This window comes from Brassica rapa, chromosome A09 (assembly GCF_000309985.2).
Source record: "Brassica rapa cultivar Chiifu-401-42 chromosome A09, CAAS_Brap_v3.01, whole genome shotgun sequence".
Classification (NCBI taxonomy): domain Eukaryota; kingdom Viridiplantae; phylum Streptophyta; class Magnoliopsida; order Brassicales; family Brassicaceae; genus Brassica; species Brassica rapa.
In genome coordinates, this window is record NC_024803.2 from 19,001,503 (window position 1) to 19,024,192 (window position 22,690).

The window sequence follows — 22,690 nt, forward strand, 5'->3', positions numbered from 1 at the left end:
CATTTTCGTGAGTAATACGAACTTGTGGGGTAAATAGAAGAAAGTAAATGTCCAAAAAAAGCATCAGTTAGTTTTGTGGTTGACTTTGAGTTTTGAGTCAATTTTACAAAAAGCCCAAATTTTAAATTATATTTAAGACCTACCGAACGAGAAGACTTACAAAGAAATATTCAATGAGGATGTTGTTGTAATTTCATTAGCCTTTTTGGTTACTTTTGCATTTGATTGAATTTTGGGTACACTTTTGTATTTAAAATCAAGTTTTGAGTTATTTTTGGCAATTTTCCCTTAATAAATTAGATCGGTCCCGAGTTAGGGTGGTTCAAAATATGACACAAATCTATAAAATTAGTTACTAATTTTTTGAATATCCTATGTAAATATATTTGATTTGATTTTATGTAGTTAAATATGTATTATTTCATTTATAATGATATAATATTTTTAAATATTATATTTTATCGATTTGTGTCATATTTTATTTTGATGAAAAATCAACAATTGTTATTTTATTTAATAAAAAATTATATTTTAACATTAGTAAGAGAGTTTACACTTTTATTATTAATAACATAGTTTATTGAAATAAAATATTATCTTTTATTATTAATATTATTATCAAAACCATATTTTGAATTTGGTTAAATATATTTACATTAAAGACTCTATGAATTAATAAACTTTATAAATTAATATATTTATTCGGCACAGTTTTCTAGACTGACCAAGGAGATCGTCTATTATTCGGCACAGTTTTCTAGATATCTCCTTTGCTGCGATAATGGTTGACGTCGCCGACAAATTGGGTTACTTCCAGGCGATTACAGGTCTCGAAGATGCCGATTTATGCACAGAGATCCTCCAAGCTCATGGCTGGGACCTCGAACTCGCTATCTCCTCCTTCACATCATCATCATCATCATCGTCTTCCCGCGTCGATGGCGATCACAATCGCGAACCCTTCACTGAATTTGACGACGGGAGAGCGTTCAGACCTCCGGGAATCGCCTGGAAGATCATCACCTTACCGGTTTCGATCGTCTCCGGTAGCTTAGGGTTAGCTTCTAGTGCGATCGGGTTCGGATTCTGGGTTGCCGGTGGAGCTTTGAGTTATTCACTTGCCATGTTAGGGTTTGGATCAGGTCGTGGTGGCTCTGAGACTGAGTCGTCGTCGTCGTCGTCGGCGGCGGCAGGTGAAGCGATGGAGTTCATTGCTTTGTTCGATAGAGACTATGGGAGAAACCCTCTAAAGCCTGGTTTTGTATCCGAAGGTTTCATGGACGCGCTTCAGCTATCTAGGAGCCAGTTTAAGCTCCTGTTTGTTTACTTGCACTCTCCCGACCATCCTGATACGCCTGCGTTTTGCGAGAGGACGCTTTGCAGCGAAGGGGTTGTTGCGTTTTTGAATGAAAACTTTGTGGCTTGGGGAGGTAGTATACGATCTAGTGAAGGGTTTAAGATGAGTAATAGCTTCAAGGCTTCCAGGTTTCCTTTTTGCGCTGTCGTTATGCCTGCTGCTAATCACAGAATCGCTCTTCTCCAGCAGGTAGTCAAAATAAATACTTGGATGAGTGAGTTTGGTAATATTAAATATATTAAGGTGGTGGCAAGAGATGTAGTTCTTGGTTTTAGTTTGTTCTTTGTTCCGTTTGCTTGTGGCAGGTGGAAGGACCAACAACTCCAGAAGAAATGATTGCTATACTGCAAAGAGTTGTAGAAGATAGTTCATCTGTTCTTGTAACCGCAAGGGTTGAGGCAGAGGAAAGAAGAACCAATTTGCGCCTGAGAGAGGAACAGGATGCTGCTTACAGGGCTGCTCTTGAAGCCGATCAAGTATGTTTTTCCCCCTCCCCAAGATAGATTATCATTAAGTCTTTTGTCTAAATTTGTTGTTTCTTTCCTTAGGCAAGGGAGCGACAGAGACAGGAAGATCAAGAGCGTATAGAAAGAGAAGCTGCTGAAGCAGAGAGGAAACGCAAAGAAGAGGAAGAAGCTCGGGAGAGAGCAGAGCGTGAAGCTGCAGAGAGAGAAGCTGCTAGAGTGAGAATGAGACAAGAGAAAGCTCTTGCTCTTGGAGACGAACCTGAGAAAGGTCCTGATGTCACACAAGTAAGTTCTCCTTCTTTCTTTACCAATTCATTACTTAGTCTACGCCAAAGACATCAATTCTACTTCGCTTAAAAACTTTTTTGAGGGATGTGCCTCTTTAAAGATTAGGTTCTATGGTTCATCTAGGTTTTGGTACGGTTTCCGAATGGAGAAAGAAAAGGGAGGAGGTTTGAAAGCAACACCAAGATACAGACATTGTACGACTACGTTGATTCACTTGGAGTGCTGGAAACAGAAGAGTATAGCTTGATTACAAACTTCCCAAGAACAGTGTACGGAAGAGACAAAGAGTCAATGTCACTGAAAGATGCTGGTTTGCATCCTCAGGCTAGTCTCTTCATTGAGATCAACTGAACTTTCTGTTTCTTTCTTCTTTGGCCTCTCTTTTTAAATAATTAGTTTGTTTGCTTCAATGATCCGATGGACAAGTTCACATATATAACACACACATACATTCAGAAGTTATGTTACATATTGATATATTTATTTTCTTAAATACTACGCAACAACTTCGAAGAGAAAGTAAAGTGGTTTAGCACAACTTCTCTCTGATTATTTAAATGGACAAGTGATAAAAGAGGATTAATACTGAAGAAGCGGAAGTTGTATACATGAAGATACCATTCTGTATTTTTTCAGTTTCTCAACGCTCAACTTCGAGCAGGAGTCTTCCCCTTCTTATCCTTTGTCTCCCTCGCAGATGCCTTCATCAAAGGCTTCTCCACATCGCCCGAGATGTCAAGATGAACGCCGGGATCATGAGTCTCGTACTTGGCCCCCATCATTAGCGAGTTGTTCACAGCTTGAAAGTTGCTGTTAACGAAGGTAGTAAGGAAATCAAGCTCATGTTTGTTTTCTCCATGATTGTTGTCGAGCTCTGTCTTCATGGTGGCTCCTATGTTGGATCCAGAGAGCGTGATAACTCTGACGCCTTCATCCTCCTCCCTTTCTTCATATTGGCTCGGTCCTCCCTTCTCTGCTCCCATGTGTGTTAAAGACGAGATCATGTTTTTTAGATCGTGCTGGAAATGTTGTCTCCCCTGCTTCTCTTCTTTGCCTCTTGCCTCGCTTAGCTTCATTGTTTTTATTAGGTAACTAATACCAGAAGAAGGGAATGGAAGCAAGATACATATATAGTTTATATTTTATGGGAATAAAAGATGAGGGCATTGCCTTGTGTTGCAATCTAAGAATTGGAATAACTTTCCATTGAGTTCAAGAATATCTTTTGGCAATTGACAAAAAATTGTATGACACAAGAGAAAGCACAAATTCTCTTGGAGATGAACTTGGTAAGGGTTCTCATGTCACACAAGTGAGTTCTCTTTCATTTTCTCTTTAGTTCGCACTGTTACAAAAACTTCAATCTATTTCACCTTATTGGTATTCTAAAACTTATCACATGTTTGAAACTTGCATTTTGACCTCCTATGAGAGTAGCTGGGAAATAAAGAAAAAATAATCAAACATAAAAAAAAGTCATAACTTCCATTTAACAGTATAGATGATTGTGGCATCATGCGTTTGGCACTGGAAGAAAGAAATCCCACAAAAAGTTTGGCCTGAAATTTGATCAAGAGATATAAAAATGAGTTAACTTTCATCTGGAAGTGATCCAAAGTCAATCCAACATAATGCACATCTTACTAGAGAATTTTCCGTCTGGTAGGGAGACAGTTTTGCGAAAGTTCACATAATGCCATACAGAGCCATTTCCTCTGATAACAGCCATTCCCGACCCTAGCGAGAAAAATAAGATTTTTGGATTTCTCTATTTCGACCTAATATATTCACAGCCATTGAAGGATTCATTTTTTCTGCTCTCTATTATTTCTGATTCTCCATGTCCAACTCATCTCATTGTATTCCAAAACCGACAATTTTTATTGTAGTTCACCATTATTGCAACCAGGCCCGACCCTGAACCACTATCGGGGTGAAGCAAAACAAAATTGGGCTGGTTACAAAAATAAAAAATGGAAAATGTAGTTGGTTATACTCAAACTGAGCAACACAAACATACTAATCATGACCATAACTACTCTAGTGAAGAATTTGTATGATAAAAGGCCGAAATATTTCATAATCTAAGAAGGGCTGGAAGCACATGCTTCTTCAACATGATCGTGACACGTCTCAATAAAAAATATGACACAAAACTCTATTACAAAAAGATTTAGGATTTAAAAAAAATTAGAAAAGAAAATTACTATTATAAAAAAAAAAAAAAGAGGATGCTTTATGGGTCATTCTCGTATTTCTTTGTCTCTACAGATCGTTTTGTATGATTTTATTTTACGAAATTGATTTCATAAAACATTGAGCTTCGTTTAGTTTTACCACATTTTTTATGAAAGTTCTTTCGTAAAGGAGAAAGTTGTTTCATCGTTCATTTATTATATAGAAAATTTTAACTGATTTGTTAAACTGTCTTCAGCATAATCAGAAAAAAAATTTATCATTTTCTGAACCTCATATTTGTCAAGAAGCAAATAGGTCCATAGTTCTGGAGAGAAATTGTCCACTATAGTAAGAAAATACACTGCACCACTTGATGCAGGTACTCTATATGCACCCAAACATCAACTTGTATTCAACCAAAAACTTATGCTTTATTCAAACTGTCTGAAATAGCTCTAAAACACACATCACATTTACTAGAGCTAGCTTTACCTAAAACACCAAAATACATAGGCGAAGAAGAAAGCACAGAAAAGGCCGGATGTCCTTGCCTAAGATGGCACAAATCTTGATCGATATTCCCATCATTTTTTTGACCCGTGCGACTTTAACATCCTTAAAATAATACACCCAATCACATTCCTCACTGGCTCTAGTCATAGGCTTCGTGAAACGGTCATGTAACACACAAATAGCATCAGTAAACAACGAAAAACAATTTATGTTCTTTAGAAGCTTTGAAACCGAGATTAAGGAAAAATTTAAATCTGACACATAAAGCACATATTTTAGTGATAATCGTTCAGACAACACCATTACTCCCATACTAGAAGACGTCGTAATACTTCCATCTGCAAATACCACACCAAGTTTATTTTATATTCACCAGCTATGAAAGATTGTCAGTCATATCGTGAGATGCCTTTGTGTCAATAATTACATCATCAAGTATCTTACCATACAGCTTCTCAGATGATCCACCTTGTTTTTCTTGAATTATCTGAGTGATAGCCTATAACTGCTCATGACTTAGATCATCGGCAGTCAAAACATGAGGAGCTATAGCATGTGCTACATTCGTTGTATTTCCTATGCCTCTTCCGAAGCTTCCATGACCACCTCCTCTACTGAAGCCACACCCACCATGACTTCCTCCTATCTCAGCAGTCCATTCGGGATATCCGACAAGCTGCCAACCTGTATTTTTATCATGAACAGTCTTCCCACAATGAGAACAACGAAAATATATTGCTTTGTTTCCAGTTGAAAAGTCAGTTATGCTTCTTTGTCTTGATGCAACACGACGTAGAATATTTGTGGTGTGATCTTATGTTTCCCGTTGTGTCACAAGCCCAACAATATCTTGTGTTTTCTCTCTGTTTTAAGCTGATTTCAGTCTTGCTTCTTCTCAAATCACCTTAGCATAAACCTTACCGATATCAGGTAACTCTATGGAGCTCACCACTTCCAAATCTGGATTCATCAAGTCCCATAATAAACTGGTGTACACGTTCATCTTCTTGCCTTTCTCATAAATTGGAGCTGCTGCACAAGTACAAGGTGGTGAAGGTTTGTATGTTTGCATCTCTTCTCACTATTTTGCCTAACTTTCATGATAGTTAATGACTGACTGTCCATTTTCACGACACATTACAAGTTGTTCCATAAGCTGATGCACTCTTACTTTGTTACCCACTTCAAACCGTTGTTTAAGGTTCTCCCACAGCTTGTGAGCATCAGTGATAAACGTCACCATAGATTGAACTCGGGGCTCAGTGGACACGCAAATCCATCCTACAATCATAGAATTCACACTTAACCATGATTTTAAATTCATGTCACCTCTCCATGTTTATGCAACGTCCCATCAATAAAACTAATCTTCTTCTTTGCACGTAGTGCATTCAACATCTCCAGAGACCATTCATTATAAGTCTCCATTTTAACTGAATGGAGGTAACCATCACACCGAGATTATCTAATGAAAACAACTGAGTAAGGTGACACCACCACTGTATCACATGTTTTTGAAATCAACTGCTTGGATGTATTGCTTTAACTTGTTTACGTATCACTCATTGCACTCGAAACCAATACAAATTAAAACTTTAGATTTTTGGTTTTAATCTAGAAGCTTTCATACCATGTGAATATTATAAGAACATGTTAACTTCTTAGAGCACCTCTAACGGGGAGGAACTCAAAATGCACATCTAAATATAAAAATATGATTATTTAAATATATTTTGATTATATAAATTTTTTTTAATAATTGTTGAAAAAAGACTAGTAACATGTGACCATGTGCCAAGGAAAGTTGCAAATCGGTTCTTAAAGAGTGTGTGCATAGAACTCCTGACACCTTTTTTTTATATTTCTCTCCTATTTTTATTTTTCTTAATTGGTTTATTGGCTTAGAACTCTATCTAGAACTCTACCATTGGCCATGCTCTTATTCATACAACGTCAAGTATTTATACAAGATGTAAGAGTACCTCCAATGGGGGGTTCTACCCATTGAAGTTCTAAAAATTCATATGTTTATAAGTATATATTGTATATGTATATGTAGATGTGGGGTCCATTATTTCGTGGAGAACCCTACTCTTAAAGTTCTTAAAACAAAGCTTTTAGAACCTTAAAGGTGGAGTTCTCCACAAATAATGAACCCCACATCTACATACATATATACAACATATACTTATACACATATAAACTTTTAGAACTTCAATAGGTAGAACCCCCATTGGAAGTGTCTCTAAGTCACCTCCAACTTTATTGTATCTAACAACATATATCTCTAAGAGTTTAGATTTATTTCTAAAATAAATACAAACTTAGTTATCTTTATCTAATATTATTCATACACTAAGTAGTTTTTTCACTAACTAATACATTAAAACAGTAGAGCTAAAATAAAATTCTGCATTACAATGTAAAACGACAATCTTTGTAAAAAGAAAATCTTAAAATAACATTCTTTTTAAAATGTAAGGAGTATATATATAATCAGAATTTTGTTGTCAATATACATAACATTAAGACGATGGACATCGGACAAAGCACAAGCACTTGGTTGCCATGCAACTAGTCATTATTCGATGTTTCCCTTGCGTCTGCTTCTTACACGTAGATAAACAATCTGCCTTCACACATTTTCCAGGTTTTTGGTTATTTAGAATTACCATACACAAATGTATTTCTTTTTCACTCTCCTGCCTTATATTCCCCATTGTCCCGGCTACTGTTATGTATAAAATATATAAATCTCAGATTATGTAATAAAATAACAGTATTCTTTGTATGTGAAAGTAAGTGTTTTCGATAATTTTTTACATATTATTAAAATATTCAAAGTAATAATTATATATTTCTAAAATTCACTGATTAACTTTTAGACATACAAAAATTGTAACTAATCTGATATAAAGATAATCTAAACATATCATATCATGTTAATTTACATGTAAAATGATGGATCATTGTTATTTCTTACACAAAAAATTTATAGCTTTAAATATTAATTTACTCGGGACAAAATGAATTATTGATGAAAAAGAGTTTGTTGAATCAATTAAGAATTCATAATACATGACCATATATTTACTGATAAATAAGAAAATAGGTGAAGAAATAACATAAAAGGCCTTTTGGAAATCGGTTCCATAGATCTACTACAAAACTACGGTAGTTCAAATTTATAGGTCTAATATGGACATTTTATATATGAAATAAATCCGATATTATGCAATTTCAGTGAAAATGAACTATAACAAAATATCTATAACAACTGAGTTTATTAATTACTAAAGTAACATGCTGCAGCGAAGAAGAAAACCGAAATAAAAATTCCAATTTGTTTCTGTTAGGAACAAATGTAATATATTACAAAATCATAAACACAAACCTAGTACAAGAATGACGAGAATACTCGGAACATTAAACGAAAATATAAATGTTTTTTTCATCCTTAACGATATAAATAAATTGACTGTGATTCTTTTATCACAAAGCTGTTTTTTTTCTCTCAATAATAATAGGAAACGAGAAAGTATATGTATATGTATATTTAAGAAGTGGAATGTATCCCATGTGATAAAATATCGATTTGAAGCTATTTACATCCTTTAATTTCGGTTAAGAGAGATGTGGTATTGCATAATTCCAGATTTTTGTTTTACTTATTTGATATGTAATGCACTAGACTCGCTCACTTTTACCAAATGTTTATTTTCCCATCCAAAAATAGAATAAAATTTATAAAAATATATATATATATATATATATATATATATATTTTGGATAAAATCAAGAAATAAGAATTTGGTTTATATAAGGAAATGCTATAAATAACGAAACAGTTGAAATCTAAATATATACTCCCTCCGTTCTTTTAATATAAGTCGTTTTAGAATCGTGCACATAGATTAAGAAAATCGTTAATTTTTTATATTTTCTAAACAAAAACATCATTAATTATTTATCTAACCATAAATTAACCAATAATAAAATAGAAGGTATATTATCATTGGTCATATAACATTAAGTGTTAATAAATTTTACATAGAAAACCGAAAGCATCATATAATTTGAAACATAAAAATTTCTTTAAACCGGCTTATATTAAAAAACGGAGGGAGTATATTTTCAACGCTGATTAATTTTGTTATTATATAGATGATTTTACACCTGGCATTTTATATATCTTATGAACTGGATAAGACCTCAGAAACCGATCCACGTGCCACCACCGCCCGCATTCGTTGTAAAGACCCTCACAAGCGGATATGATTTGGTCGAGAAAAATCATGCTCGACCAGTTTGGAATTAGTTTGACCATAATCAAAAATAAAAACGACTGGGTAAATTAATATGTCGACGAAACTGTCTTGTGGTCAAAAAACCTTCCCTTGATAGTTATGTTCAAGTGTTAGTTATTTATGGCCGAATTTATTTAAGTTGGACGAGTTTATACAAAAGCAGGATGAGTACAACATTTGATCGAAAACTGGTCTGGAATACTTTCAGATGCTTGCTAGTCATGTGCATCTCTTGTGCTGCCTGCATGCTTGCTTCATTTAAATCATCATGTGAATGTCATAATGTGCTTGTTGGATAAGTCAATCATGTGCAAAACACAAGCTATTTGCTCCAACTGCTTACAACTTTCTTCATGTGAGGGAAAGAAGTGGACCCAGCAAAAATTATCTCTGGGTTCAAAGTTACATTTGGAGAGAATCGAACTGGGGTTTCGGGGTTCAGTGATAGAGTTTCTTACCACTTATGCTGTGATGTAATTGTGTTATAGCTTACGAATAATAAATTTGGTTATTATTTGTGGTGTCAGTTGAACCGATACCTCATCACGTGGGTCCGCCCCTGGTTGAGAGTTATAAAGTTGGTCTCCATCTGTCCACTCTTTTCCTTGCTTTATTTTGAGTGAAACCTTCATCTGAAGTTACTCCTTAATCTTTCCTCTGGACGTCTTGAACCAGTAAGCAAAACCAGAAAAAAATTTGAGAGAAAGAGAAAAAAAATTAGAGAAAAATCTATGAAAAATCATGAAAAATTCAGGAAAAATCAGAGATTGATATTGAAGCATGTACAACCCTTTCTATCTTTCTTGTGCCTTGAATCAGTGGCTGTGGTGTGTAAAAAAATTGTAGATGTTCCAGGAGATTCATGAGATCAGTAAAAAATTTATAGATGAACCTTGTTCATTACGTCATGCCTTGATCAGTTTTATCGATCTAGCATGATGGTCAGGATCAATTCTGTTTTAACCATTCAGGAAAACCTCACCTTAGACTAGACTGATTAAGCTTTGTGTTCCATCCGACAGGTTTGAGTTCATATGGTCGAAGAGAATCATACCTTGTCCTCATTCTGTTTTGGGAGTAATCAGCAAGTGCTGCATGTTTAGTTGAGCTCAATTCTAGTCTTCCTTAGCCAATCTCATGGATACAAAGGTGATTCTAGAAGAGGATTGATGAGTTATGAATGAGTGTTACTCGACTGGAATTACTAATTCAAATCTTTTAATCTTTATTGAAATATGAGGTGTTTACTTATATAAACACTTAAGTGTTATTATGAAATATTCGTTGAGGTTTATCTAGAGCCTTACCACTTGTTTTCAAGTACTAATATATATATAATATATATATATAATAAAGTATTTAAGTATGAATCATGTCAAATTTTGAATCGGTTCAACTTAAACCGACGAAATTTATTAATATATAGAAATTATTAATTTATGGAATATTAATTTATAAAGATTCTACCGTATCTTGGAGATAAACACGGAGGTGAAAGATAAGCAAGAAAATGTTCAAAAAAGATTCTGAAAATTAATTTAGGTCAATAAATGAAAAGTGGAAAGAAAAGGACATGAAAGGTGTTCGATCTGCTTTCGTGGCAATATGGAAGTGGGCATACTAAATTCTAAGAGGAAAAAGATTCTTCTTTTTGGTTGGATTCTCCCTCTCTACATTTGCACTTATGATATAATTTAGAATTAGAATTTGAACCCGCATATCTGTGCGGATATTTTTTTATTTATAAATGTATAAATTTGATATTATTTTAAACGTTTTAAATATATCACTTTAATTTTAGTCTTATATATTGTGTAACTCTATAATTTTATTGTTTAGATTTCTTAAATATATAGTGATCTATTTTTTATTTTTTTTATTTTTATTAATTTTTTTGTATACAATATATTTTTTAAATTAATTTAGTTATACTATAAAAATATGTTTTTATAGTATAATTAACCATTTTAAAAATGATGATATAATATGTTAGCTGACATCTGAGTAACATATATATTAATAAAATCATATAATATAGCAACTATATATTTATATAGCACTATAGCTATGAAAATATTAAAGGTTAATTATATTATAAAAATCATATAGTTGTATAACTATAATTTATCAATCGTAAATTCATATTAATAGTAGAAGCAATGTTTGGTGTATATGTCTAACGCACCACAACTAAATACAGCAACTCTATTAGGCTTTGAATTTTTTTAAATGTTAGAATAAATAAGAAACAATTAAATACAATGAAATGTCCATAGTCAAATGAAAAAAATATGGTGAAAGTTTTACGAATGTATAGTTAGGATGAAATTAATGTTGTTAAGTTGTTAACCATAAAAATAGGAGTGTCACATTTATAATATTGAAAGTAAATTAAAGGAAATCCAAAAAGATCTCATTTTAAATGTATTGATATATATTTCTAGTGAAATATGAATAAGTCTGAGGTTCTAAATAGTGACCAAGAGAATGAGTGAGAATAGTAAATTTCTTATCATTCCTTACAATTTACACTATTTGCAATGAATATTTGTTTTTATGATTCTTTTACATTCCTTAACATTTAATGAATAACTAGATTTTGACCCGCGCTTCTTAAGCGTGGATATTTTTTTGGTGACCGTAAATTCAAATATTAAATAAATTTATGTTTATTATTAGATATCTAAAATATTTAAAGCTGTTTTATTATTATTATTTCAGTCGGGTACAATGTTTTCATTGAGTTTTCATATCCGAATCAGACTTGTGGTCGAACCGTAAGATCTAGTAACTCATATATAGTGGAATAGAATATAATAAAATGAGTATAGTAAAAATATCTGAAAATCAAAAAGACCGGTATTAACCTACTGAGAAAAAAATATAATTTGTTTTTTTGTTTTATAAATTTTTGATATATTAATATATATTTGACTTGTATAAGAAATTTCTTTTAACAAATATTGTTAAGTTTATTTATAAATATATTAATTATCAATCTACCAAAATAGTGAAGCAAGTATTATTTTTTTCCTTTTTTAATTTTCTATCAAACTATTATCAACTTTTTTTTAAAAAAAATTCAGTTTGTGACAGATATTTTATTATTAGAAATCCATACAATTTAAATAATGTTACATTTATATGTATTTATGTATAAAATGGTCTTCATAATTTGGGATTTTGTAAAAAAAGGGTCTAAAGTTAATTTGGTTAATTTTTTTTTTCTGTAACAAAAGTTAATTGAATTTATAATTTTCTTTTTTGAATGGGTTGTATCAGTTAAATTATCTTTTTAAGTTAAATGTCCAAAATCCAATTAATAATATTTATTTTGCTGATAAAAAATTAAGATTAAATAGGGATAACATATAATATATAAGGAAAACCAAAAAATAAAAAAAAAGGTCCATATAACCTTTATAAGTAGATTTATCAAGACTGCTTTTCTTTTAATAGAATAGATAGACTACAATTATTCCTTATTTAGAAGATGAATAGTTTTTCCTCTTATTTTATTTATTTCATTTATTTCCTTTTTATTCTTCATATTTTTTTAATGGTAATTTACATATTTTCAATAAATTATTTTCAAATGAGATTTTTATTCTTCCTTTTTATTCTTCATACGTTGAGATTTTTATTTATATCACCTTTCCAACGTACCGCTATTAAAATAAAATAAGAATTCCACAAAAGAAAAGCAATTTGTGATTAAAAAAAATTGTAATTTACGTATTTTCAATAAATTATTTAAAAATGAGACAACTCTTTCACAAGACGTGAAGAAGACTAGAACATAGACAGCCTGTCAGATTAAAATCTCAACGAAGAAGTAAAAACAAAAACAAGAAGAAGAAGAAACAGAACAAGAAGAAGAAGAAGAACACACAGCCATGGAAGAATCAGAACAAGTTCTTCCTCTACGTAATTATAATTCTCATTTCTTATATTAATTTCATATAATTTCAGTTGCTAACTAACAAATATTTCGTTACAGTAACAAAAGTCAAAGATCTGACAAACCCATCACCAGCCTCATCATCTTCATCATGCGAAACCAGAGAGGAAGCAGAGGATTTCTGTTTACCAATCTCCAGCAACGAGGAAGGAGAAGAAGAAGAGAACTCTCCAATACGAGAAGTAGCTCTCACCGTTCCGACAACAGATGACCCTTCATTACCTGTGCTAACATTCCGCATGTGGGTCTTAGGAACTCTTTCGTGTATCCTCTTGTCCTTTCTCAATCAGTTTTTCTGGTACAGAAGAGAGCCTCTCTCAATCTCCGCCATCTCTGCCCAAATCGCCGTCGTGCCTCTTGGTCGTCTCATGGCGGCAAAAATCTCCGACAGAGTCTTCCTCCAAGGGTCAAAATGGGAATTCACGTTGAATCCAGGTAGATATATCACATAAATCCAAATTTCAGAAATCTCACCAAGACCCGGCATTGAAATTTGTGAGCTAGAAACTAAATAATCAATATATATTTTCTTTTTTAAATTAATTTATAGACCAAATGATCCATACATATTACCTACTAAAACTTTTGATGTTAAAGTCAATGTTTTGTTTCTCTGTGGAGGACCCGCCAGCCTTAAATCTCACAATGGATCAATCAATCCACGTTGGTTGGTTATATACTTTGAAAGTTTGTTATGTTTTGATTAATTTTCAGGTCCATTTAATGTGAAAGAGCATGTGTTGATCACTATTTTCGCTAACGCCGGAGCTGGATCTGTTTACGCCATTCACGTCGTCACCGTTGTGAAGGCGTTTTATATGAAAAACATAACCTTCTTTGTCTCTTTCGTTGTTATCGTTACCACCCAAGTTCGTATTTTCAGGCTTCTTCTTTCCTTTTTTGAGCTTTTTCGTTATAAAAAGAATTTAAGTGTTGTTCAAAAAAAAAAGTTTGGAGTTGGATCGAGTTTATTGTTTCTCATGGAAAGTGTGTTTATGTTTAGGTTTTAGGGTTTGGTTGGGCCGGAATATTCAGGAAATACCTGGTTGAACCGGCGGAGATGTGGTGGCCGGCCAATCTTGTTCAAGTTTCACTCTTTAGGTAAATACACTTTGAGTGTTTTTCACGTTTCTCTCTTGAGTTTTCGATATTTTCTGTATACAAAACAAAAACAAAAGGAATTTATTGTGTTTTTCCAAATTTCCGAAAATTTATGGAGATGCCATTTCAACTTTATGATTGTTGCATTTTATAAAGTTCTGAATTATCATAGTAAATGCTAGATCATATATCCAATCCCCACATACTCACCAATATTTTTTTTTTGAACACAAAACAAATAAAATTGAGTTCTAAACTTAAAAATTTTACTGTAGGGGTAAACATTTTATCACGAGGTTTTTATTTGGCCATGCATGTCGCTTTGGTAAAGTTATATCATCTTCATCTTCATTCTATTTTATATTTTAAAAATCTTCAATTTTATTCTTTAAAATAGAGTTTGGAGTAAAAAAAAGATATAATTTTACTCCATTTTTTACTTTATGGTAATATGTAAATAAGTTTATTTTATAAATAAAACAATTTATTTATTTTTGTTCATCGTTTTGTTTTTTACTTTAGTATATAATAATATTGAAGTAGAACCCGATTTCACTATATAGTTACTCTTTTTTTTTTAAAAAGTAGAATGATCTATTAGAGATGCTGTGAAAATTAGTTTGAACTTTTAAAAAAAGTTGGTTGACTAAACATGACGGACTACCTACGTTACACGGAATCGTTGTTTTATCTATGATTCCCGCTTCGGAAGCGGAAGCGGGTTCGGAAGCGTCCGGAATCGCTAGGAATCGTGATGGAATCATGATTCCAGAAAAGTTGAATATGGAAGCGCAGAGGAAGTTTTGATTCCGGTTTGGAAGCGCCTGATTGAATAAGTCGGATTCGTTCAAAGATATAAAGCGCTTGACAAATTCTCGCAATCGTTAATTATTGAGATGTTTATAATTTTCGTGTGAAAAGGTAGTTTCCAAGGTGAGCAATGATAGAGAAGAAGCAATTAGGGTTTTCAAGTTACACATATTTTTAACTATAAATTTTATTTGATTTTTTCTATTGGCCAAAATTAAAGGAAATATAAATATGGATATTATACTTTTCTCACCGGTCTAAATAAACAATAATATATATGCATTTTTATGAAATTAACATGAGGACAACTAACATTTGAATAATATACTGATATTTTTTTTCCTTTACTTTATAAATATAATAATATTCACATGATATATAATATATATATTACAAAAAAAATAACTTAAATTTTAATTTCATTTTAGATTTTGTAGATTAAAATATTAACACTAAAATGATACTTATTCAGATTAATAATAAATAATAATAATAAGTATTGTTACTATTATATATATATTAAAACGCTTCCAACACGTTTCCGCTTTCTAAAATTTTATAAAATACCGATTCCACGTTTCCAAACGCTTCCGTTTCTGCGTATCCGCTTCCGATTCCATGTAACATAGCTGACTACATATTTAATAATACAGTATGTAAAAGCACATGGGACCCAAGTTTCACATTTCGTCTTCGAAAAGTACAATCATATGACGTTTTCTAAATTGATGATGATGATGATGTTTGATCAAAAAAAAAATTATAATTGATGTAAATATAATAACTTTTCCTTATAGATGTGGTTTAAGCTGTCCAAGTAGATGATATTTCCATTAACCAATCATTTGTAAATTGTGTCAATAAATAACAAATTGTTGTGGTTGGTTAAAATGACAGAGCGTTGCATGAGAAAGAAGAACGGACAAAAGGCGGACTGACACGTACACAGTTCTTCGTGATAGCATTTGTCTGCAGTTTCGCATATTATGTGTTTCCGGGATACTTATTTCAGATGTTGACGTCATTGTCGTGGGTTTGCTGGTTCTTTCCAACATCAGTCATGGCCCAACAGATCGGGTCGGGTCTCCACGGCTTAGGTGTTGGAGCCATAGGACTCGACTGGTCAACCATTTCCTCTTATTTGGGTAGTCCACTTGCTAGTCCATGGTTAGTCCAAACTCACTCCAGTGTAGGCTAGAAATAAACCGAAATTTGTATATAATCCGATCGCTTTTTTTTATTTCTATGATAATTTGTCACTAGCTATTAATCCAAACCAAACCCAATGAGACAAAGTTTTCAAAGTAAATCAAACAAAGAAATTTTAGTTTCAAGTTGATCATCACTTATCAAAGTCAAAATGACATAAAAAGAAGACTAAACCCAACAACCAAATGCCTGAATATATGGTTTTATCTTGGTGTAGATTCAATTTAGTTTGGTATTACAACAACTATGTGTCATCTGTTTTTATCAGGTTCGCAACTGCTAATGTGGGTGTAGGATTTGTGCTGGCGATATACGTCGTGGTGCCGATATGCTATTGGCTTGATGTGTTTAAGGCCAAAACCTTCCCTTTATATTCGAGCTCTCTTTTCACAAGCGAAGGTTCAAAGTATAATATCACATCCATTATAGACTCTAAGTTCCACCTTGACCTTCAAGCTTACGAGCGTGAAGGCCCTTTGTATCTGAGCACTTTCTTCGCCATCAGTTATGGTATTGGCTTTGCCGCTCTAAGCGCTACCATCGTCCACGTCTCTCTCTTCCATGGAAGGTATAAGCTCATAGATTATTACACATATATCAAGTTACAATTATTGTATATTTTTGGATTTGGCACATGAATGGTTCTTGGTTATGTTAAGATTGTCAATCGTTTTTTGCAGGGAGATATGGGACCAAAGCAAACAGAGTTTTAAAGAGAAGAAAATAGACATACACACGAGACTGATGAGAAGGTACAAGGAAGTCCCAGAGTGGTGGTTTTGGTGTATTCTCGCTATCAATATTAGTGTCACAATCTTTGCTTGTGAGTATTACATAGACCAACTTCAGTTACCATGGTGGGGTGTTCTCTTGGCATGTTCAGTCGCCATTATCTTTACACTTCCTATTGGTATCCTAACCGCTATCACCAACCAGGTAAAACAGATAACTAAAATGAATTTGAGTAAATGTTATAATCAAAGGCTTCTCAAATGTTATGTGCCAATACACCACTTTCATATTCTAAAAGATGATCTTGATTATAGCTATGTCAATTTATTTGGATATATTTTGTATTTTGTAGGCTCCAGGATTGAACATTATTACAGAATATATCATAGGATATATCTACCCAGGATACCCAGTCGCAAATATGTGCTTTAAAGTATATGGATACATAAGCATGAAGCAAGCCGTCTTATTTCTTCAAGACTTCAAACTTGGTCACTACATGAAGATTCCACCTAGAAATATGTTCATGGCACAGGTTACACTCTCTATTTTCAACTACATCATACCACTTTTTAAGGTTTTAAGTTATACTCACACATAAATGATCTATTTTAGATCGTTGGAACACTTTTATCATGTTTGGTGTACCTCGCAACAGCTTGGTGGCTAATGGAGACCATCCCCAACATATGTGATTCAATTTCTAACTCGGTTTGGACATGTCCAAGCGATAAAGTCTTCTACGATGCATCTGTGATATGGGGACTTATAGGACCACGTAGAATATTTGGAGATCTTGGTTTATACAAATCTGTTAACTGGTTCTTCCTCGTGGGAGCTATTGCTCCAGTTCTTGTATGGTTAGCCTCAAGGATGTTTCCCAGACAGCAGTGGATCAAGCTTATAAACATGCCAGTTCTTATTAGTGCAATCAGCTCGATGCCACCCGCAACAGCTGTGAACTACACAACATGGCTTCTTGCCGGATTCTTATCTGGATTTGTTGTGTTTAGATACAGACCACATCTATGGCAGAGGTATAATTATGTTTTGTCAGGAGCATTGGATGCTGGATTAGCATTTATGGGTGTTTTGCTTTATATGTGTTTGGGACTTGAGAATGTGAGTTTGGATTGGTGGGGAAATGAGCTTGATGGTTGCCCTTTGGCCTCGTGTCCAACCGCTGCTAATATCATTGTTGATGGCTGCCCACTTTATACGTAAAAGCATTTGCGGCTCAGTTCAGTTGGGAAATGGCGGAGGCCGTTGCGATGCTAAAGTTTGGCTGGTGGATTTGGTGCATACGTTTCCTTCTCTCATTTACATTGTGAGAGTATTGTGTATAAATTGGAAAGTATTCAACAGTTTGGTTTGATTTTTATTCTGTTATTTGTTTTTGACCATGTTGTAGGAGAAACTACAACTGTTAAAAATTAGGGAAATCTGTTTTTTTAGAGCAAAAAAAAGGTAACTATGTCCCTTTAGACTAATCTGTACTACTTTATGTCCTATTAGACTATTTTTTTCGAAAATGGCAGTAATGCCCTTAAAATTGTAATTTTTTTAAAAAGATAAATAATGAGTTCGACAAGCGGGATCGATCGATCCAGCTTTACAAGTTACAGTGGATCGATCGATCCCGATAATTATTCAGAACAAAAAAACGCGAAATATATACTGATCGACCTGGTCCATTTCACTCGATCGGCGAAGGTCGATTCTTTACAGATCGACCGATCCACTAAGGATAGATCGATCGATCCCGTGCCCAGGAAAGAATCCCAAATCGATTTTTTTGGTTTTGTATGATTATATCCGGGTTGATTCCCACTTGATTTGAACCGACTAAGCATGATTTCAACTCTTTAAACTCGATTTCTCTGGGACGAAATCCTTAATTTCCCATTCACGAACAAAGGGGGAGAAAATCAAATTCTCACCCAAACTCGATTTGTCGTTTTTTTTTTGTTCTTTTTCGTTTTTTTTTTTTTTTTTTAAAAAATCGATTTTTTAAAAAAATATAAAAGTGAATATTCTCAAATATTTTGTTTCCATATTTTTAGGAACTGATTTCTTATCCGTAGAATACAACTAATATGTAGAAATCAATTTCTACAGTTTTGTAGAATTATAGTAATTTTTAGAATTTGATTTCTACATGTTTTAGATTTATAGTAAATCTGTAGAAGTCGGTTTCTACATGTTTTAGAATTAGATTAATGTGTAGATTTTGATTTCTAAGAACTTTAGAATGGTAGGTTAAGCGCGGAATGTGTATTCTACATATTTGTAGAATACTCCTATTTACGTAGATCACGTATTCTAAACATTGTAGATTCAATGAAAAAAGTAGATTTCGTTTTCTACTTCGTAGAATGTCATTTCTACTTTTTTTAGAACATAATCTGAAATTTATAATTTTAACTTTTTTATAACTGGAAAATATACCATTAAGTTCATATAGGTATTTTAACAAATGTTACTATTTTTCCAAATTTTTTTTGTTTGTAAAACTATTTATTAAAATTATTTTCATAAATATTAAAGGGTATTATAGGAAAATATGACACAAAATATAGATTAGTCTAAAGGGACATAGTTACTATTTTTTTGCTCTAAAAAAACAGTTTTCCCTAAAAATTATAAGTTAGAATACCTAAAAGATCGGGTCCGCCTAGCTAGTTCTTTTGGATAATATGCAAGCATCTTAACTAGAGAATGAGGTGAACAATGTGAAACGAGAAATGAGGACAAGTGAAACGAGTAATAGTTTATAATATGGATCTTTGTAACACTTTTACAAGAACAAAGTAGTAAGAAAATTAGTCAAAGGTGTAGAGATATGATGTTCTTGTTTTGTGTTCCTCCTCCTCTTGTTGTAATACAGTAATAACTTGGAAGCATTTTTAACGTTTCCATTTAATCCATCTAATGATATGACATTAACATTTAATAATATTAACTTCAATTACTTTAGTGGATTATCCTCCTCAAGTGTACGTTTGACGTTGCCTCTCACATGATCAGAGATGTCAAACGAGGAAGCCGTGTCTAAATAGTCTAACCTCTGTTAAAAATTTTCGGGTAAATTATCTAAAGTCTAAACCTGAACGGCTGAACCACCTATAATTTACGGCTGAACCAGGCAAAAGTTTTCTCAACATGAAAAAATTGATTGCAATTCTCTTTCGGAATTAGATATCCTATAGAAAGTCTTTTAGTTTAACCACTAACAATGAATCTTTTAGGATCGTAACACTGCTGTTGCAATCCTAAGTGTATATATCAATAGTTTATATATATGGGCAAGCTACGTATACTTACAAGATGGATAATAAGATGACGATTTTCCTTCAATCAAATGAAGCAGCACGCTTGAATCTTCGTCTCCACATGTTCGTTGCTGCATGGTGGCATCTTTCGGAGATAGCTTTATCAGCAACAGATATTACTCGAGATTTCAGTTCATAGACACATTGGAAATTTTCAAATTATGCAACTGTACCAAAATATTGTATGAACAAATCATTCAAATGCGTACGTTGTTCAACAAATTGGAAGGGTCCACAAGTGTCTTAGTTGGCAGAGATGACAGCATAGAGATACACCAATGAAAACAATCAAGAAACTAGAATCATTAGTTCACCTTCATCAGATTTTTCAAGAACCCTCTCATAGAAATCACAACCAAGATCCCACAATAAACAACATGGAATATAGTGACAAAAGGATATCCAAATGTGGTCACCAATGGACGCCAGTGTTACATGGAAAAGTTTAATGATTGGTAGGTCTAGAGAGCTGGTTTATCTTTTCTATTAAAATAGAAGTACCATTGTTATCTACTACAAAATAGTCATACTAGAATTCTAGGTCCATATATTCAAATATTTTTTTATTTTTTACATTAGTTTATTTAATGCATAACATTTCTAAATAATTATAAGAATATTAATTTTTTTTTTAACTCTTGTGATATTTTATAAAATTAATGATAAATCACACAACTAGTAGAACCAAAACAACAAAAACAAGAACATATCTAACTCCACGCAGCCGACAATCAAACGAGAGTTTCCATAGAACCTGAATAAGCACGAACTGAAACCATAAGAACCAGAGACTTGAGGAAACCACAAACCATATAGGCCGAAACCACAATCTCACAGGAACCAACCCGGCAGAAACTACAACGCCAAAACTGAAGCAGACACAGAGACAAAAGCCACTAATAACACATCTGCAACAAACCGCCAGCGACCATGAAAAACCAAAGCACAAGATCAAAACTTGAAACTCGAAGAGGGGACAACAACTAAAAGGATCAGCAGCTCATACACACGGACCCTCGTGTACCCATACCCCACCACCTACAAGCAAAAGTATGGTCTCTTGCGAGAGACCCTCGTGTACCCATATCCCACCACCTACAAGCAAAAGTATGGTCACCTCCTCGCAAGAGATGAGCTGAAAACCGAAACCACTGCTTCGTCTTAATGCTTTACTCCGCAAACCAGTCACAGAGAAAAAACAGGTAGATGGCTCCACAGCTGTATACCATCCAAAAGTCGAACCCCAACCACAAGACCTCGACAAACTGGAAGCGCCAAAAGCTCGAAGAGATAAGAAGAAACGGAAGTAGTGAGAATACTCAACGCTCGAGCCATTGAGTCAAACACTGAAAGATCTACCAAAACCGACAAAAAACGAACAACCGGTTACATACACCCCCGTAACCCGAGAAAGAGCCGGCGATCGAGATGCTAGAGAAGCCAACCTTTCCCGGGGACACAAAGCCGGCGATAGAGATGTTAGAGAAACCATCCCTTCCCAGAGACACAAAGCCGGCTAAACCGATGCTAAAAGAGACATCGCATTCCAGAGACGGAACCGGACGACCATCGAAAAGAAAGCATGTCACCGGAGACAAACGACACCGATCCTCCCTCACGTAGCAGCAGTGAGAAGCACGGCCAACCACAGAGGGAGACCGATGGCTATGGAGTTTTTCTCTCTCTGACGGCTAGGGTTTTAAGAAAAAGATGGTTGAAATTTGATTAATTATAAGAATATTAATAACAAGTCCATTTTAATTATAAATTTAAATTTTAGTTTTAGGAATAACAAAATCTGTTGAGAAAAAATCTACCAAAATCTTTTTAAAAATTTAAATATTCTCTTAATTAATGCACTGATTTATTTCGCAATTAGTAGTATAATATTATTATAAATTAATTAAAATTAAAATTTTATTATAAACAAAATAATGAAATTATATGATAATTTTATAAATTTTATAAGTATATTCTACATTATATTAAAATAGAAATAATTAATGAATTACATATTAAAATTATGTTTTTGTGCAAACACATTAAAATTATCTTGAATTGGTAAACCAATATATTTTAAAAAATACTTTTATCAAGATAAATAAATAAAATATCATTCACCGTTTAAAGTGATTAAAATATCATTCACTTTTTAAAATTATTAATATTCATAAATTAAGTAATAATTTTTACAAAAAATAAAATTGTTTACATATGTTAAATTTTAATATTTAGAACAATATATAATCTATAACTTTATTTTTAAAATGACAGCAATATATTATCATAATTTTTTATATACAAAATAATATAAAAATATCTATATGGTTAGAATCTAGTAAAGGAATAAAAGAGACGCAATTACATCTGATCAATGTTTGACCTAAAAAAAAGTAATGTAGAAGAGATCCATATGCTTTTACGACGTCGTTTGC

At 33.0% G+C, this 22,690-nt stretch overlaps 3 protein-coding genes and 1 long non-coding RNA gene across 5 annotated transcripts; 2 read left to right on the forward strand and 2 right to left on the reverse strand.

Moving 5' to 3' along the window:
- Window positions 1–719: 719 nt before the first annotated feature.
- LOC103833928 (plant UBX domain-containing protein 10) lies at window positions 720–2,574 on the forward strand. The gene is made up of 4 exons (XM_009109975.3): window positions 720–1,546; window positions 1,663–1,833; window positions 1,906–2,109; window positions 2,236–2,574. Exons 1-4 carry the CDS (start codon window positions 782–784, stop codon window positions 2,461–2,463), a joined length of 1,368 nt encoding a protein of 455 aa, XP_009108223.1. The 5' UTR covers window positions 720–781; the 3' UTR covers window positions 2,464–2,574.
- Window positions 2,545–3,229, reverse strand: LOC103833926. Its single transcript, XM_009109974.3, has one exon. The coding sequence runs from the start codon at window positions 3,186–3,188 to the stop codon at window positions 2,760–2,762; it is 429 nt and encodes a 142-aa protein (XP_009108222.1). The 5' UTR covers window positions 3,189–3,229; the 3' UTR covers window positions 2,545–2,759.
- Window positions 3,230–13,006: 9,777 nt separating this feature from the next.
- On the forward strand, window positions 13,007–19,604 carry LOC103833929 (oligopeptide transporter 7). 2 transcript variants are annotated; one of them, XR_004450805.1, is made up of 10 exons: window positions 13,007–13,037; window positions 13,111–13,506; window positions 13,786–13,940; window positions 14,075–14,172; window positions 15,880–16,149; window positions 16,460–16,759; window positions 16,872–17,127; window positions 17,276–17,458; window positions 17,539–18,355; window positions 19,563–19,604. XR_004450805.1 is itself a non-coding variant. In XM_009109976.3 (9 exons), exons 1-9 carry the CDS (start codon window positions 13,007–13,009, stop codon window positions 18,145–18,147), a joined length of 2,298 nt encoding a protein of 765 aa, XP_009108224.1. In that variant the 3' UTR covers window positions 18,148–18,413. The 2 variants fall into 2 exon arrangements, 1 of the variants encoding a protein (XP_009108224.1); XM_009109976.3 differs by lacking the exon at window positions 19,563–19,604 and having other exon boundaries at window positions 17,539–18,413.
- Window positions 19,605–20,872: 1,268 nt separating this feature from the next.
- On the reverse strand, window positions 20,873–22,335 carry LOC117127874. The gene is made up of 2 exons (XR_004450807.1): window positions 21,351–22,335; window positions 20,873–21,293 (listed from the first exon to the last, which is right to left on the reverse strand). It is a non-coding gene; the product is annotated as an uncharacterized LOC117127874 (long non-coding RNA).
- Window positions 22,336–22,690: the final 355 nt, after the last annotated feature.

Excerpts from the sequence above, each read along its gene's own strand:
- LOC103833928 (XM_009109975.3), top strand. The coding sequence starts at position 782 with ATGGTTGACGTCGCCGACAAATTGGGTTACTTCCAGGCGATTACAGGT. Across the intron at positions 1,547-1,662 it reads GAATCGCTCTTCTCCAGCAG|GTGGAAGGACCAACAACTCC; the intron begins GTAGTCAAAATA and ends TGCTTGTGGCAG. Across the intron at positions 2,110-2,235 it reads AAGGTCCTGATGTCACACAA|GTTTTGGTACGGTTTCCGAA; the intron begins GTAAGTTCTCCT and ends TGGTTCATCTAG.
- LOC103833929 (XM_009109976.3), top strand. The coding sequence starts at position 13,007 with ATGGAAGAATCAGAACAAGTTCTTCCTCTAC. Across the intron at positions 13,941-14,074 it reads TTGTTATCGTTACCACCCAA|GTTTTAGGGTTTGGTTGGGC; the intron begins GTTCGTATTTTC and ends GTTTATGTTTAG. Across the intron at positions 14,173-15,879 it reads GTTCAAGTTTCACTCTTTAG|AGCGTTGCATGAGAAAGAAG; the intron begins GTAAATACACTT and ends TTAAAATGACAG.
- LOC103833926 (XM_009109974.3), bottom strand. The coding sequence starts at position 3,188 with ATGAAGCTAAGCGAGGCAAGAGGCAAAGAAGAGAAGCAGGGGAGACAA.